This window comes from Hyaena hyaena, unplaced genomic scaffold (assembly GCF_003009895.1).
Source record: "Hyaena hyaena isolate Hyena2069 unplaced genomic scaffold, ASM300989v1 scaffold_61, whole genome shotgun sequence".
In the NCBI taxonomy this organism is placed as follows: domain Eukaryota; kingdom Metazoa; phylum Chordata; class Mammalia; order Carnivora; family Hyaenidae; genus Hyaena; species Hyaena hyaena.
The window spans coordinates 3988593-4005278 of record NW_024080693.1 but is presented as its reverse complement, the minus strand read 5'-3'; the positions used below and the strand labels follow the sequence as shown (position 1 = coordinate 4005278).

General features: G+C 34.1%; 1 protein-coding gene across 3 annotated transcripts in view; it reads left to right on the top strand.

Annotated features, from left to right (window-relative positions):
* The window catches only part of URI1 (URI1 prefoldin like chaperone), a 90273-nt gene that overhangs the window by 30928 nt on the left and 42659 nt on the right, over nucleotides 1-16686 (top strand). For all 3 annotated transcript variants that reach the window (XM_039231945.1, XM_039231946.1, XM_039231944.1), the window contains one exon: nucleotides 15282-15316. In XM_039231945.1, the coding sequence (XP_039087876.1) occupies nucleotides 15282-15316 (35 nt within the window). The remainder of the gene's footprint in view (nucleotides 1-15281; nucleotides 15317-16686) is intronic.

The window sequence follows — 16686 nt, the reverse complement described above, 5'->3', positions numbered from 1 at the left end:
CTCTTTTTATTCTGCCTGTCCTCTCTCATATACTTCTGTATGCCCTCTGCTCTTGTCCAGACCTGTGGCCTTTTGAGCAGCTTCTCTTGAATGGCCTACAAACAGCTCAATCTCATTTACTAAAATTGAATTGATCTCTTTTATCCCTAATTTACATGTACATCCTCATCCCAATTCTCAGCAACCCTCTTCTAACCAGAGTCTTTTTAGCCTGCCCTTAATACTATAAATTTACTAGATCTTATCTATTCTGTGTGATAAATAACTTGTGTCTTAAGGGCCCATTAGCTTATCTTAATTAGGCTCTTATTGAAAAATAATGTCACATTTTCAGTTAAATGTTACTATTTTTGATATTTTCAGTTTTTTTGTTAGCCTTCTGATGTTACTTCATGCTTTTAGTTTTGAAATTCTAACCTGTGAACAAATTATTTCTCTATTTCTCATATTATTTCTCATGTCTTTATATTTGAAGTTTTAACCTGTAAACATACTATTTTTCTCTTTTAAACTGTTAGCTTTATTTTACTTTCCTTTTTATTATTACCTTAGAGATTACAATGTATAACATTTACTTAATGTAGTCTACTTTAAATTAGTAGGAAATTGTTCATTGATCTTCTGAAATTTTTCCACTTACAAAATTATTCAAATGATCTTTTAATAGTTTAATTTCATTAATTAACTCTTCTCTCATTTGTGCTATTGTCACATTTACCTCTGCATATGTTTTTATGCCCTAAAACATTAGGATTATGGTTTTAAACATTGTTTTTCATTTTTATTTAATTCTAAATTGGTAGGTTCGCCCCCCACTCCTGACACTTCAAAAAAACATTGTTTTAAATTTTAATGTTTTATTTTTTAAACATTTAATTATTTTTGAGAGACAGAGAGAGATTATGAACGGGGGAGGGGCAGAGAGAGGGAGACACTGAATCTGAACCAGGTTCCAGGCTCTGAGCTGTCAGCACAGAGCCCGATGTGGGACCAACCATGAGATCATGACCTGAGCTGAAGTCAGACGTTTAACAGACCCAGGTGCCCCACCACCCCTGACACTTTTCAGATGCCATTCCATTATTTTTTGACTTTCTTCCTTCATTGCTGTTAGTCTTCTTTCAGTCATAATTGTTTTCTTCTCTGAAGAATTTGTGTATATTTTCCCTCTTATTTATACTTCAGGATTTTTCTCTTCATCTTTGTTCTGTCCTTCTTTGCTCTGTATGCAAATTTGGATACCTTCTATTGAGCTCTATTGAGCTATACTCCTGCTCACCAATTCTCTGTTTTTATGTATCTAGTTTGCTAGTAAACCCATCTACTGCCTAATGACAGTTATTCTTTTATTGACATAATTTAAGTTGTCACGTTATTTAAGTAGATTCTAGGCATCTAGAATCGATGTCTACAACTTTCTATTTTCATGAATATGTTTATCATAAAGTATCTTATAACTGCAGTATGTAAACCAAATGAGAGTCTTTTACCATTGTTTATTTTTCTCTTGGTTTCTCATCAGCAGCTCCTGTTTTCATAGGCTGCCTTGTAATTCTTGATTGGAGGCCAGACATTATAGAAAAATTGTAGAGACTCTAGATGATTTACCTTTTCAAACATGAGTAAGTTTTCATTTAGCAGAGAGTTCAAATTTTTTTGATCTCCTTTAATATTGCTCTTATTCCTAGCATGTAACACTTACTTCTAAGGCATAGCTCTAATTCCGTATAGAGTATGTCTTTTTCATAAATTATGTGATCATGTATATGTAATTCTGTTTCTCTTCTATTTCATTTCATTGGGTTATTTACCTATGAATACCACATTTTCTGGCCAGGTCTTGATATCTAGTAGTAAATTTTTCTATCTGTCTTTGTCTTCAAAATTGCATTTACTGTTCTTGAAACTTTGCCTTTCTTTTTTTTTAAAGTTTATTTATTTTGAGAGAGAGAGAGCGAGAGCATGTGTGAGTGGGGGAGGGACAGAGAAAGAGAGAGGGAGAGAGAGAATAATACCAAGCAGGCTCCACACTGTCACTACAGAGCCTGATGTGGGCCTTGATCTCATGAACTGTCAGATCACGAACTGAGCTGAAATCCAGTTGGATGCTTAACCGACTGAGCCACCCAGGCGCCCTTAGCCTTTGCTTTTTCATGAATATTTTGGAGTCTTCTTTTTAACTCACAAAGTAACCTGCCTAGGTTTTGCTTGGAGTGCACTGTATCTAAAGATTAACTGGGGGACTGTTGACATTATTACACTGTTTTCTAACCTATAAACATGTTATATCATGGGGCGCCTGTGTGGCTTAGTCGGTTAAGCGGCCGACTTTCTCTTAGGTCATGATCTCGCGGTTTGTGGGTTCGAGCCCCGCGTCGGGCTCTGTGCTGACAGCCAGCCCAGAGCCTGGAGCCTGTTTCAGAGTCTGTGAATCCCTCTCTCTCTGACCCTCTCCTGCTCACACTGTCTCTCTCTCTCTCTCTCCCCTAGAAATAAATGAAACATTTAAAAAAATTAAAAAAAAAAAACATGTTCTATCTTTTTTTTAGCTCTTCTCTGTATTAGTATTGTCTTTTTTTAGTATATAAATCTTGCATGTGTTTTAGATTTATCCCTTTATATTTGTTATTTTTAATTGCATTTTGTGATTTATTTGCTGTTTGTCTTTTACTGGTATATAGTCATCTTTGTATATTGACTGTTAAATGTATATTCTGATAGTATGTGTATAATATATATAGGTATGTTCATATTACCTAAATAATAGCACTTTATTCTCTATAGTTCTTCAGGCTTTTATTTTTTGCCTTTTGAATAATGTATAGGACCTTTAATACAGTGTTAATTAAAAGTAGTGATAGGTTTCCTTATTTAGTTCTGCAGATCAGGGGAACAGCTTTAAATATTTTATCACTTTATATGATGTTTACTGTAGTTTTTTTTTAATAAAAAATCTTTATGAAAATAAGGAAATGTTCTCCTGTTCCTATTTTGCTCCTTTTATCATGAATAGATGTTGAATTTTATCACATGTGCTTTTTGTGTATTCAGTTGTTAATGTGAGTTCATTTGATTTTTTAAAATATTGCAATACTGTTGCATTCCTGGAGAAAGCCCCTTGTTATGATGTGTTTATCTTTTAATATGTTGTCCTGTTAAATTTCTTATTACTTTGTTAAAGTATTTTGTTTCTGGGTCTATGAAAGATATTGGTTTATAGTTTTTTCTTTTTTTCTTGTAATGTTCATGTTTGGTTTTGGTTTTGGGGTTATGCTAGCCTCATAAAAAACTTATTTTTGCGTATTTTACGAAAGAACTTGTGTACTACTTATTGGTAATATTTTTAACTTAAGTGTTTGAAATAATTTATCAGTGAAGCTGTCTGGGCTTCGTATTTTCATTTTGTGAATATTTTAAAATATGGCCTTGGGGCACCTAGGTGGCTCAGTTGGTTGAGCGACCAACCTTGGCTAAGGTCATGATCTCATGGTTTGTGATTTTGAGCCGCACGTCAGGCTCCTGCTGTCAGTGCAGAGCCCGCTTTGGATCCTATATCTCCCTCTCTTCTTTGCTCCTCTCACATGTTCTCTCTCTCTCTCAAAAATAAACATTAAAAAAAAAGCTACAATTTCTTTGTTAGTAAAAGGACTATTCATATTTTCTGTTTCTAATTGTGTCAGTTTTGGAAATGTGTTTTTTTTTTTTTTTTTATGAAATTTTTCTTTTTACCTGAGTTTTCAAATTTATTGGCCTTGAGTAATTCATAATATTCCCTTTTTAATAGCTACATATTTGGTAGTAATCTTTTTTTAAAGTTTATTTTTGAATTGGGGGGCCAGAGAGAGAGAGGGAGGGAGAGAATCCTAAGCAGGCTCCATGCTCAGCACGGAGCCCTGTGTAGGGCTTGATGCCATGACTACGAGATCATGACCTGAGCGGATATGAAGAGTCAGATGCTGAATCCACTGAGCCACCCAGGAGCCCCAATAATATCCTCTTTTTAATTCTTGTTATTTCGTGTGTGTGTGTGTGTGTTTCCCCTTGATTTGTCTTTCTTTCTATGGGTTTATCAATTATGTTTTTTTAAAGGAACAATTTTTAACTTTAAATTTTTCTTCTGTAAGTTGGGTCTCTGCATTGATTTCTGCTTTTATCTTATTCTTCCTTTTAAAAATTTCCTTTTGGCTCTAATTTTTTTTCTAACTTGAGAAAAATTTTTTCTTTAAATGTTTATTTTTGAGAGAGAGACACAGAACATGATCAGGGGAGGAGCAGAGAGAGAGGGAGACATAGACTCTGAAGCAGGCTCCAGGCTCCAAACTGTCAGCACAGAGCCCAACGCGGGGCTCAAACCCATAAACTACAAGATCATGACCTGAGCTGAAGTTGGAGGCTTAACTGATTGTGCTACCCAGGTGCCCTTCTAGCTTCTTAACATGAAAAGTGCTAGAGATGAAAAAGTCTTTGATTTTTGCTCTTTGTAATGTTTACATTTTGAGTTTAAAAACTTTTTCTAATCATTACCTTAGGTACCCCATATAGTTTACATATTATTTTCATTATCAGCCATTTAAAATATTTTCTGATTCTGTTGTGATTTGTTCATTGGCCCATGAGTTATTTGGAAATCTGTTCTTTAATTTCTTTTACTTTTTTGTTGTTGATGTCGTATTTACTTCTATACTGGTCAAAGAACAAAGCTTGCAAAACTGAAATTTAAGATTTCCCCTGTGGCCTGTTATATGATCTGTTTAAGTCAGTGTTCCATAATTTACTGGGAAAGACTATGAATTCTGCAGTTTTTGAGTTTCATATGTTTGTTAGCTCAAGTTGAATGTGCTGTTCAGGTATTTTATTGTATTTTATTATATCCTTTTTTTTTGTTTGCTCATTCTGTCAATTGTGAAGAGTTGTGTGTTAGAATCTTTTCTAACTAGGGTTGTGGACTTGTTTATATATATGCACATATATATACTTATATATGTATATATATGTGTATATATATGCACATACATATATAAGTATATATATGTGTATATATATGCACATACATATATAAGTATATATATGTGCATATATATACACACACACATATACTTTAAACCTTTGCTTTATACAGTTTGAAGTTCTTTTGTTTGGTGCATACAAATTTAGAGGACTCTAATAAAAATCTCTAGTGATGCTTTTTGCCTTCAAGTCTCTTGTAGAATATTAGTATGGTTACATCAGCTTATTTTGGTTTTGTTTCTTTTCATATCTGCCTTTTAACTTCAATCTACTGGTGTTCAGCCTCTTATAAATAGCATTAGTTGTGGTTTTAAAACTTAAGTCTGGGCGCATCTGGGTGGCTTAGTGGGTTGAGCATCCGACTTCGGCTCAGGTCATGATCTCATGGTTTGTGGGTTCAAGCCCCGCATTGGGCTCTGTGCTGACAGCTCAGAGCCTGGAGCCTGCATCAGATTCTGTATCTCCCTCTCTGTCTCTGACCCTCCCCTGCTCACGCTGTCTCTCTCTCTCAGAAATAAATAAAAAACATTAAAAAAATTATAAAAAAAAAACTTCAGTCTTGATACCCTTTCCTTTTATCTAGGATATTTAGTTAATTTCTATGTAATGATGTTATTGAAATATTTTAGTTTCATTCTGTTTCCTTTAAACTTTTAATTTTTTTAAATTTGTAGTAAAATACGCATAACAATCATTTAAATCAATTTTAAGTATACATTTCAGTGATATTAAGTACCTTCAGATTGTTGTACAAGCTATCATCACTGTCCATTTCTAGAACTTTTTTTAATGTCGTAAGACAAATTATGCATTAAAAAATAACCCACTATTGCCCCTTCCTCCATCTGCCGGCAAATACTGTTTTATGTTCTGTTTCTATGAATTTGACTACTCTAGGTTAGAGTAAGTAGAATCTTACGGTATTTGTCCTCTTGTGACTGGCTTATTTTATTCAGCATAATGTCTTCAGGGTTTACCAGTTCTGGATTTCTTTCCTTTTAAAGGCTGAGTAACATTCCACTGTATGTATATACCACATTTTATTATTCATTCATTCATTGACATGTGTTGCTTTCACCTTTTGTCTTTTGTGAATAATGCTGCTGTGGACTGAGTGTACAAACATGTTTGAGACCTTGTTTTCAGCCCTTTTGGGTAGATACTCAGAAGTGGAATTGCTGGATCATACGGTAATCCTGTGTTTAATTTTTGAGAAACCATCTTTCCGTTTTCCACAGTGGCTGCACCATATGACATTCTCGCCAACAGTGCACAGGAGTTTAGTTTTCTACATCCTTGTCAACACTTATTTTCTTCCTTTTCCTTCTCTTTCTTTTATTTCTTTTTCTTTCTTTTGCTTTTCTCTTTTCCTTTCCTACTTCCTTCCTTTTGAGCCATTCTAATGGATGTGAAGTGGTATTTCTCATTGTTCTTTTCTCTGGCTTTTTTTTTAGGGGGGGCCTTTCTTTGGTTTAATCAAATATACTGTATTGTTGCTTTTTTTTCTCATCTATGAGCTTGTTCCTGCTACAGCCTTTTTTTTATTATCGTATATTAGTACTGTATATATTTTGATATTAAATATACTGTATACTTGTGTTCTTTTTTACTAGGGTAATTTTTTCTGGAGGTCACAATATTAATTCATTTATTCATCCCACCTCTTGTATTATTGCTTTCATGCACAGTGATTCCATGTGTTTTAAACACTACAGTACTTTATTTAAAATTGTTCAATGTCATTAATATTGATATACCTTTACTTTTTAAATTTGCCTATGCAATTGCTCTTTAATTCTTTCTGCATTTATGTTCTTCTGAAAAGTCACTGTAGTATTTTTCCCCTGGCTTTACTGAGATGTAATCAAAATATACTATTGTACAAGTTAAAGGTATACAACTGTTGATTTGATACACTTTTATATTGCAAAGTGATTATCACCTTAGCATTAGCTGACACCTCTGTCACATCATCTAATTACCTGTAATATTTCTTTAGTGAAAATTGGCTAATGAAGAATTGTTTTCTGTGTGAAAATGTTTTTAACTTTACTTCATGTTGAAAGAAAGATCTATTTGCCCTTCATAGTTGTGGATTTTCAGTTATTTTTTCAGTACTTTAAAATTTTATTTTCTGATTTCAGTCATTTTTTGCTGAAATTTGCTCTAACTCTTCTTGTTACTACTTTGAAGACTGCATATCTATTTGCTCCGTCTTGCTGCTTCTAAAATTTTCTTTTTTGGTAGAGAGGGTTTCATTCGTGTAAGTATGTTGTTCCTTTATGTATTTTTCTTTCATTTCTCTTGCTTGAGTTTCTTAGCGTGTCTTGAATCTGCTGGCTGATACCTTCTTCTTTATTATAGAAAATCCTGTCATGGTAAGTTCAGATACTGCTTCTGCCACATTTGCTCTTCCTTTTTTTTCTGGATTTTCAGGTATACAATATTTCACATTTTCTTATTGGTCTTTTCTGAATTTTTCATTTTTCATTTTCAAATCTCTTGGCTTTAATTTGGATATATTCTGTTGACCTGTTATCAACTCAAAAATCCTGATTTCTGCTGTGTTAAATTTCTTGTTAGCACCATTTATTCAAGTCATTTTAGATATATCAGTTATAGAATATCCAGTTGATTTTTTTGTGTGTAGATTTCAGTTCTTTAGTGAAGCTTGTCATCTTTCCATATATTTTTTTCTTGAACATATTAATTATTGTTTTCTTTATGTTTTAGTTTGTTAGCTTCAATATGTAGATTACATGTTTGATTCTGTTTTTTCTTTTTCTTTCTTTTGGATATTTGGTTATATGATCTTGTTTTTTTGGTGTCCTAGTTATTTTTAGTTAAAAGCTGTGATTATGTCTTTAAAAATTGCAGGTACTCCTGAAGATGAGAGTGAACTCTGGAAAGTTTCACCTTTTTTTCTTCCAGGTAGAGAGAGGAGGAGCTAGACACCTTAATGGCAAGTGGCAAGTGCTGAATGATGTACTTGCCAGGTTTTGCTTTATTTAAAGTATCAACTAATCTTGATTCCTTCAGGACTTTCACCAAGACTTCTTTCTTTGAGGCTTCTGAATTCTAAATTTGTTTCATCAATATCCTGAGCTTTTTACTTTTTCAGTTTTGGGTTAGATTTTTGAGCTTCAGAGTTTGACAAATGTCACGAGAAGGAAGCAGACTACATGTTTAAGAGCACTCATGTCTCTGGTTTTGTTTCTGTGGCTTTCTTAGCTTGCCCAGGCTCCGCTTCTGTCTCCCACTCATGGCTATCTGTTCAGGGGCAAACATAATTCTAGCTCTTCCCTGTGCCTAGAATTGCCCAAGAAAAAAACAGCTTCAGAATACCCACTCCCTTATAGTTATCTGCTATGTAAACCTTAGTCTCTCTTGTTCTCATTGCTTTGGCCACTCTAAAGATGCCAGTAAGGAAAAGATTTTTTGTTTTATCTGGCTTTTCCATTTTCTAGAGGTATTATTGGTTTGTTAGACGCTTTTCTGTCCCTGTTTGGTGGAAGAGGTATGGACTGAGTTTTGAAGTTACATAGCTACTTGTAGTTTTTTAGTATTAACTTTACTGTAGTCTCATTGGTAGTGCATAGTATTTCTTTAAAATAAAAATTTACCCTTTTATTTTAAGTTTATTTATTTATTGAGAAAGAGAGAGAACAAATAGGGGAGGAGCAGAGAGGGAGAGAGAGGATCTCAGGCAGGCTCTGCACTGTCAGCACAGAGCTTGATGTAGAGTCTGATGCTTAACTGACTGAGCCACCCAGGCACTCCAGAATTTACTCTTAATTGGTGCAAAATGGCATTTCATAGATTGCCTTAATTTGACATTTTTTGGTCACTAGTGAGGAAATTTTTATCCATCATTCTGCTATTTGTATTCACTCTTTAATGAATTGTTTTCTTTGAGATCTTCACAGGCATACATCATTCTAATCTATGTGTCAGGTTTCTTAGTCAATTGTAAACCGTAGAAATGTTTGGAAGAATGTTATGAAAGAAATTTACTATAAGAAGCCAGGAGGAACCCATGGGCAGGATTTTTTGTTGTTGTTGGTGGTGGTGTGGGTGTGTTTTGTTTTCTTACACATTTGTGTCCTTACTCGCTTGTTTAGATGGTTTGGTAGTTTGTGCAAGTCCCACTGTAGTCATCTTTCAGGTCTAGAATGTGTAATCACCTCAGTCTTTCTTTATGTCCAGAGTTAAATTTGGCCCAGTTAGCATTAGGTATCTACCCTCTCTATTCACTGTGGCTACAGATGGAGAAATGAGATCCTCTGCCTATTGTAGGTAGGAGGAATGCAGGGTTTCTGGGAGTAAGGTTTGGGAAAGAAGAGAGAACAATTGGTATCTCTAGTAAAAGAGTGGACATGGAAGCTGCAATTCAAGCATTATTTCACATTCAGAAATACAGGTTACAATCTCCAGTCTGCAATTCAGAAGTCTTAAAAAGCACTGAAAACAGTTTTTCCTAAGTTTGTGGCATGTTCATTTGTTGACAAACTGATTGGAACTGATTGGAGTGAGGCACTTATTCCACCTACTTTGAATATTCACGTTATATTGCCAGTGTTATTATATTTGATACAGCATGGTGTTTCACTGGCGGAAGGAGGTATTTCATAATGTATGATGTGTGTATTGTATTACCTTGTTAAGGTATGAAAAGTTCTAAATTGAGAAACCTATCTGCTCCTGAGGTTTTTGGCTAAGTGATTGTAGACCCGTACTTCCTTAAAAGGACTTGTGGCATACTTACTGTATGGTAGGTGAATACATTGGTAAGTAGACATGGCCCATAACTTACTGGGCTTCCAGCCAGCACAGTTAAGAGTTTCCTGAATTCCCAATTCCCAATCCTAAAAACAATTCTCCAAACATCAGGGTCTTCAATTTTAGAAATAATGCTGGATGTATATGTTACTAGTTTTTAATATTTCCAGTGTGACAAAATTGTATCTTCATACTTAGAATTATGAGTAATAACTGAAAAATAAAGAACCTAATTTGTAGGTAGAACCATGAGGGGAATGGAATATACAATACCAAAGCATGTCTGATACTTATGGAAATAGAGACTGGGTTTGAATATGAGAAATGCATCAGAAATCTGTGTAGGAGAAAACTGGGCTAAATGTAAAAGTGAGGATTAAGATGGTCATTTTGATTCCATCCTAACTACATTTTTTAATAAGGACGTTTAAGTGTTTTAATAAATGGCTCTATATAATTGGAGATAAACTTTTGGTAGCAGTTTTGGTATTTTTGAATTTGAGCATATTTATTTATTTAAAACTTTTTAATGTTTTATTTTTGAGATAGAAAGACAGGGTACGAGTGGGGAAGGGACAGAGAGTGAGGGAGACACAGAATCTGAAGTAGGCTCTAGGCTCTGAGCTGTCAGCACAGAGCCCAGTGTGGAGCTTGGAGTCATGAACCTCGAGATCATGACCTCGGCCGAAGTCAGATGCTCAATGACTGAGCCACTCAGGTGCCCCGATTTTCAGCTTCCTTAGAGAGTAAATTTATTTAAAATTTTTATGTAGAAACACTCAGTTTATTGCAGTTTTTCTTTAGGAATTTGTAGTCAATTCCCTCCTTCTTTGCAAAGAGATTTATTAATAAGACCTGTAATATTTTACTAATTTTGTTGAAGTATACTTCTTGTATTTTTTGCTAATGGCATTTATACATTTATATAATTAACTGACACTATGTCCTTAAGAAATTATTTTCAACTTTTTAAAGTAACTGTCAGATAATAGTGCATGTGTAGTATCCATTGGTTTTAGCCACCATTGATACTTTTTCCTTTTTGATTTAGCAACTTTAAATCACACAGTTGTACGGTCTCTCTGAAGACAGTCTAGCAAGAGAAGCAAACTATATAAATTAGCTTTGATTAATAGCATCAGATTGTTTTTCTGTGTATGAACCCATATACAGGGAATTTGAAATAGAAATACAGTTAGAAAGGTTTTAGAAGTGAAGTGGAGCATTTTTGATAGAAGTATCACCTGAGACTTAGGCAGGCTACCCTTTTAGGCTTTCTGTTCCAGTCTAGTTTTAATGTGGTGCTGTATTTAACCGAGAAAACTCATAGGTTGATGCCCCCTTGTGGTCTGTTAACAAAATAAATAGCACAAATGGAAATAAGTAATGGAGATCTTAATACACGTTAAATAATTCATTCCCTCCTTTTAAAAATAGTTTTAAGAAAGTGACTTATGAGGAAAAATGGTAAAGGCATTGTTATTCCTATATTCCATATACTTTATTGACTTTAAAATTTATCATATAAATTGGGATAAGCACTGGGTGTTATATGTAAAGCAACTTGACAATAAACTTTAAGGAAAAAAATAAAATTTATCAAATATTATTTTAGTCATCTGTAACAGAACATGCATGTGTGTTAGCAGGACGCTGATATAAAGAAAAAGAGGTTGTTGGATTGGCTGTCTACCATTGTCATCCTGGGCATCTAACTCAATTAGTTATAAATGCCTTAAAAATATGATGAGATGTGATAGTAGTTATGGGGCTAGTGTACCCCCCTTACCCCCCAACACTTACAGGTAAATGGGGCTTGGGAAATTGGTTGTTTATAGTCACTTGACCTGAAAGGATCAGGTGCTATATGAGGCATTGGAAGAAATAAGGGTTTTTATTAGCCAGTTGGTGAATTTAAGCTTATTTGCTTTTACTGATATTGACAAGGTCTTTCTTGTGTGTGAATGTGGGTTTGTGGATGAAGTAGTAGCAGTAGCAGCCAGTGCTTTAAGAAAGACCATAGGGCTGCCTGGGTGGCTCATTCTCTTAAACATCTGACTCTTGATTTTAGTTCGGGTCATGATCTCACAGTCGTGAGACTGAGCCCCACACTGGGCTCTGTACTTGGTATGGAGCCTGCTTAAGATTCTCTCTCTCTATCTCTCTCTGTCTCTCTCCCTCCCTCCCCCTCCCTCCCTCCCTCCCTTCCTCCCTCCCTTCTTCCCTTGCCCCTCCCTCTGCATGTACATGCGGGCGAGCTCGCTGTCTCTCTCAAAAAAAACCAGCTGTTTTTTTTCTGTTACCCAATAAGATGCATGATGGTTAGAAGTGGTCCAGTCCAGTGAGTATGGGCTTTGAGATTAGATAGGCCTGGTAAGATAGACCTGTTTCTAAAAGTGATTTTATCTCTTACCAGTTCCTGAGCAGTTGTATAATATTGGGTAACATACTTCAATTTTGAACACAGGTTTCTTCTCTTTAAGAACTTAAAACCTACCTTATTGAACTGTTGTAGCTCCATTTTCATCATATGAAGTCTTGGCCTATACCACTGTTAATGCTCTTAGGGTAAGGACAGTTTTGAATTATAAAGTATACTGTGTGACTTTTTAAGTACTGGGTTGTTGATAAAGACTCTTAATGATGGAATATATCTTAAAAAGTGGTAAATCCCCTCGTATTCCTCCTATGGACTAGTCTTTACAGTGGACTTAGTGCTGGGCTACCACATAAGCACATATTTTCTTTATATGTTTCTGGCTTTAAGTGCGACTATATAACATTAAAGTGTTTACTAGGTCAGTTATTTTAATAGTTTAAGCCTATTAACCAATTCTTTTTATAAAAACGATTCAATAAGTTTTTTTTCCTTCAGGAATAGTAGTTACACGTTTTGGGAGATTTAATTTAAAAAACTATTGTTGCTTGATAGCCATCTTATTTAAAAAAGATTTTGTGAAGGACAACTGAGAAATGAAATGGTTTTTGTTGTTTTGCTTTGTTTTCCAAGAGTTTGTTATAGAACTAGGTCCATATTTTTTATTTAATACTTAAATTAATCTGAGTCCATTTTCAGAAGAAGTAAGATTATTTGGATTTATTTAATTTAACAGAGAAATTAGATAGTTTGAATCATCAAAGCAGACTTTGAATCATCAGATTTTTCTTAATTCTAAAATTTTCCTTGGCAGCTAAAGTTGTTGGAATTTACTGATATTTTCTTTTGAATAATGTGCTGTAAAAGAGAAGAAAACTACAAAGATCTCTCAAAATATCAATACAATGGCTTGGGTTTAAATGGTTTTAGGAAGTAAGTGGGCTATAAATCATGTAAACAAAGGTAACTATAGTCCTCCTATCAGAAGGCTATCTATGTATTTTCATACCTGCCTCCCTCATCTTTTCCTATATTTCTCAAAATAAAGAGCTTATGCCTTTGATTAGTGCCTAACTGAAGTCTCTGTTGTTCTAAACTCTGTGTGTAACTAATAAAGACTTTAAGATTATTTTGGCAGTGAAAATTTCTCTTATAAATTATGAAGTAGATTTTTGTTGTTTCATCCTTGAATATCTTCTTGGGTAGACTGTTTTAGGAAAGAGGAGGTGAGATGATTGTGGGGTGGGGAAAAGATAGCTAAATCAAGGTGGAGACTAGACCGTCGAGAGGTGATGGCAAGCCACATGCCATTCTGCCTGGGACATGTTTTTTAAACATAAAAAGCATATGTGCCAAATTTACATATTTACTAATTAAAAAGGCTTCCTGGAAACATTAAGTAGACTATCTTCTATAACCTTTAACACTGTCACTAATGGATATTGCTTAGAAAATTTCATCGAAGGTCCTTTAAATAATGTAAATGATTATGAATATGTAACTAGTTAATATGCAGCTACGAAAGGATTATCATGTAGAGGTTAATGAACATTCTGCTCTTATGGTTTGCAGGGCTTTTCTTTTTGTGCTTTTGGCTCACTTCATGCTTGGAAACACATGCATTGGGATTGGAAAGCATCCTGACTGTTTTTTGGGTCTCATCTTTTAATGGGGTTGTTAAAGAGGAACTTTATGAAAAGGATTTCATGAAGATTTTTTTCTTTTTCAATTTACATTTAATTCTGTTTGTCTATTTTAAAATTACTGCCAAATCAGAAACAGTGAAATGGATTGATTTAGGTTTAGCCTGGTTCTTCCAGATGTAAAGTCAGTACTCTATTATATATTACCACTGTTATTAAGTGTTGCTATGTGATTGATACTTACTGAGAGATCTTCATTCTAAAATGGACTTTTTATGCTGAGTTAATGTGTAGTATGGTTGGGTATCTGATTACAGCATGTATTTTGGTACAGGATTGCTGCCTTAGTATTTAAAATGTACCAAAGGAGGACATTTATTTCAAGAATTAAATGTTTTAATAGGAATTTAGTGACAGTACCCCCCCATACCCTCCCCCCCTCCCAGTCTTGTGATTTTTGCGTGGAAACATTGAGCAAGAGAGACCAGAGACAATATTGGTGTTTAAAATAGTGAACTAAAGCAGTGTGTTTCAAACAGATAATAACTGCTGTCTTTTTCACATAGCCTTGTATTGAGCATTTTGACTTGTATCCCTTAGTTTCTCTGTCTCTAAAATGGTGCTACAGTATTTGAGATTATTGTTTAAAATTTTTATTAATGGGCAATTTAAAAACAGTAATCTTTGAAAAGGGTTATTTTGCCATTCAAGTGTTTTTTTTTTCCCTCATTGGTTAGCATTGTTCTCCACCTCCTTTACCTCCCCCCGCAAGTATTTTGAGAACCTGCTGAAATGTCTTTAAGAAAAGCAAATAACTCTCGTATTTAATTTTATTGCTTTAACGTTATAAACATAGTTTAAACTGGCTATTAAGTTCTTAAAATTTTATCATATTTCACTGAGGGAACAAATGTGCTGTTCAGAGCATCTCTTTATCCCAAGTATTTCTTCTCGAAAATGTTCGTAGAAAAAATATCCTTGAACTCATTTTTAATGCGTCAGAATAAAAATTACAGGTGAAAACATTTGGAGATATAGTGACAAAATAAAATATTTTTACTACTGACATTTTTTTTTTTTTAGTGATGAAACGTGGATGTTACATTGGTTTTTTGTTATTTATAACATTTGCGTATTCTACAAAATATGTAACGTTGAAAGCAGGTCTGTAGATTGTACAAAATACTAGTTATCTTATATCATATGTCACCTAATAGTTATGAAGCGGGTTTTGTAGCAAAGTATGAATCGGAAGGCTGTAATTTGTTCTGCAGTTATCAGCCTGCATTAGGGGTTATGATAAAGTGTGCTGCTTAAAAACTAACAGTCACATCTCTGTGCATTTGACAAATAAAAATGTATACTGAGATGCTATTAAATCTGTAAAGCCACTGTTCTAGTTTTCTGATACACTGATTTTGTAGCTTTGTGTATAGCTCTGTTTTTTCATGAGTAGTTATCTGTTTTCATGACAGGTGGTCACTAACTGCCAAGAGAAAATCCAGCATTGGTGAGTGAAAGATGGTTTTATATTATTTCTGAAATACTGACGGGGTCATCTGTTTGTATTTAAATAAAGTGTGTATTATTTTTTTGCAACCCGTAATTGAATTCTTCTAGTAATCTCCATTTTGAATGCTCTTGATACTAATTTATATTGTCCTTCACCGTTTACTGAATTACGTGTTCCCTGATTTCCTGAAATTGTGTCACCATTTGTGTTTATTCTAATTGCTTTTTTTTTCCTTTCTTTTCTTTTTTTTCAAATTAGAATAATATTAATATCATTATGAGGTAGAGACTGAGACATTTTTGAACATGTCTTATCACAGAGAGCTTTATTTGGGGAATATTTTTATATTTGTAGTAGAATAATGATTGGAATCAGTTGTTTTAAAATAATGATGGAAATATCCACATTTCCCTGAAGTTTGAAAAATCTAATTAGTTGCCTACATCGCAGAGCTTTTGTTATGGGCTGCACTTTTTTAGAGTAGACAGAAAGCAAGCATATCTATTTTAATGTGCTAATCTTTTAGTTAATAGGACAATGCTTGGTAAATAATACACTTTCCTAAGTCTTCTGAGGAAAATGCTCAATTTAATGGTGAATAAAATCTTATATTATGGGTTGTCATGAGATATAGCTGTTGATCTTACAGGTATCAAATTACAGTATATCCATGCTGTGTTTACGAAGATTTTACTGAGAGAACAACAGGAGCTGTCTTGATTATTGTCTGCAGGGTTATTGCAAAATCATGGTAACTGCCCCTTTAGTGGTGAGATTAAACCTTTGGTTATACACCATCAAGCATATAATATTTTAAATTTATTTTAAGAGGCTTTTTCTTCATGCCTGAGAGATCTCCAAGGAAATAATTTATAGTTAGTATATATTAAATGTTTTTTGGTTTAAATTCACATAGGCTGCAAGCAGTGGATAAGAGTGAAAATCTGTGCAATCTGTACACATCATTTTATTAAATTCTGACTATTGGCTTGCAGAAAATAATCTAAAACTTATAATATCCACTTTATAAATAAAAATTCAGGGCCTTCATTAATTTTCAATAATGCAGTGTTGTAGTTGCATCTACTGTAGTATAAGTCTGTCAACATTTCCATGATGGACATTTGCCTTTCATTACACATTGAATCCAGGTTAGAAATTGGAATGTAGGTAGTTGGCCAAAGAGTAATCATTCTCCCCCAGCCCCCACTAATTTGGCCAAAGCAATCCATTTTACAGATAATTTCAGGGGATATTTTATTCATGTGGACCTCTATTGGTTTGGTAAGGAATTCAGGAAATCAGTAAAAGGTTGGATTCACTCAGAACAGATACTAATTGATGCAGATGTGTGAATAACTTGCTTC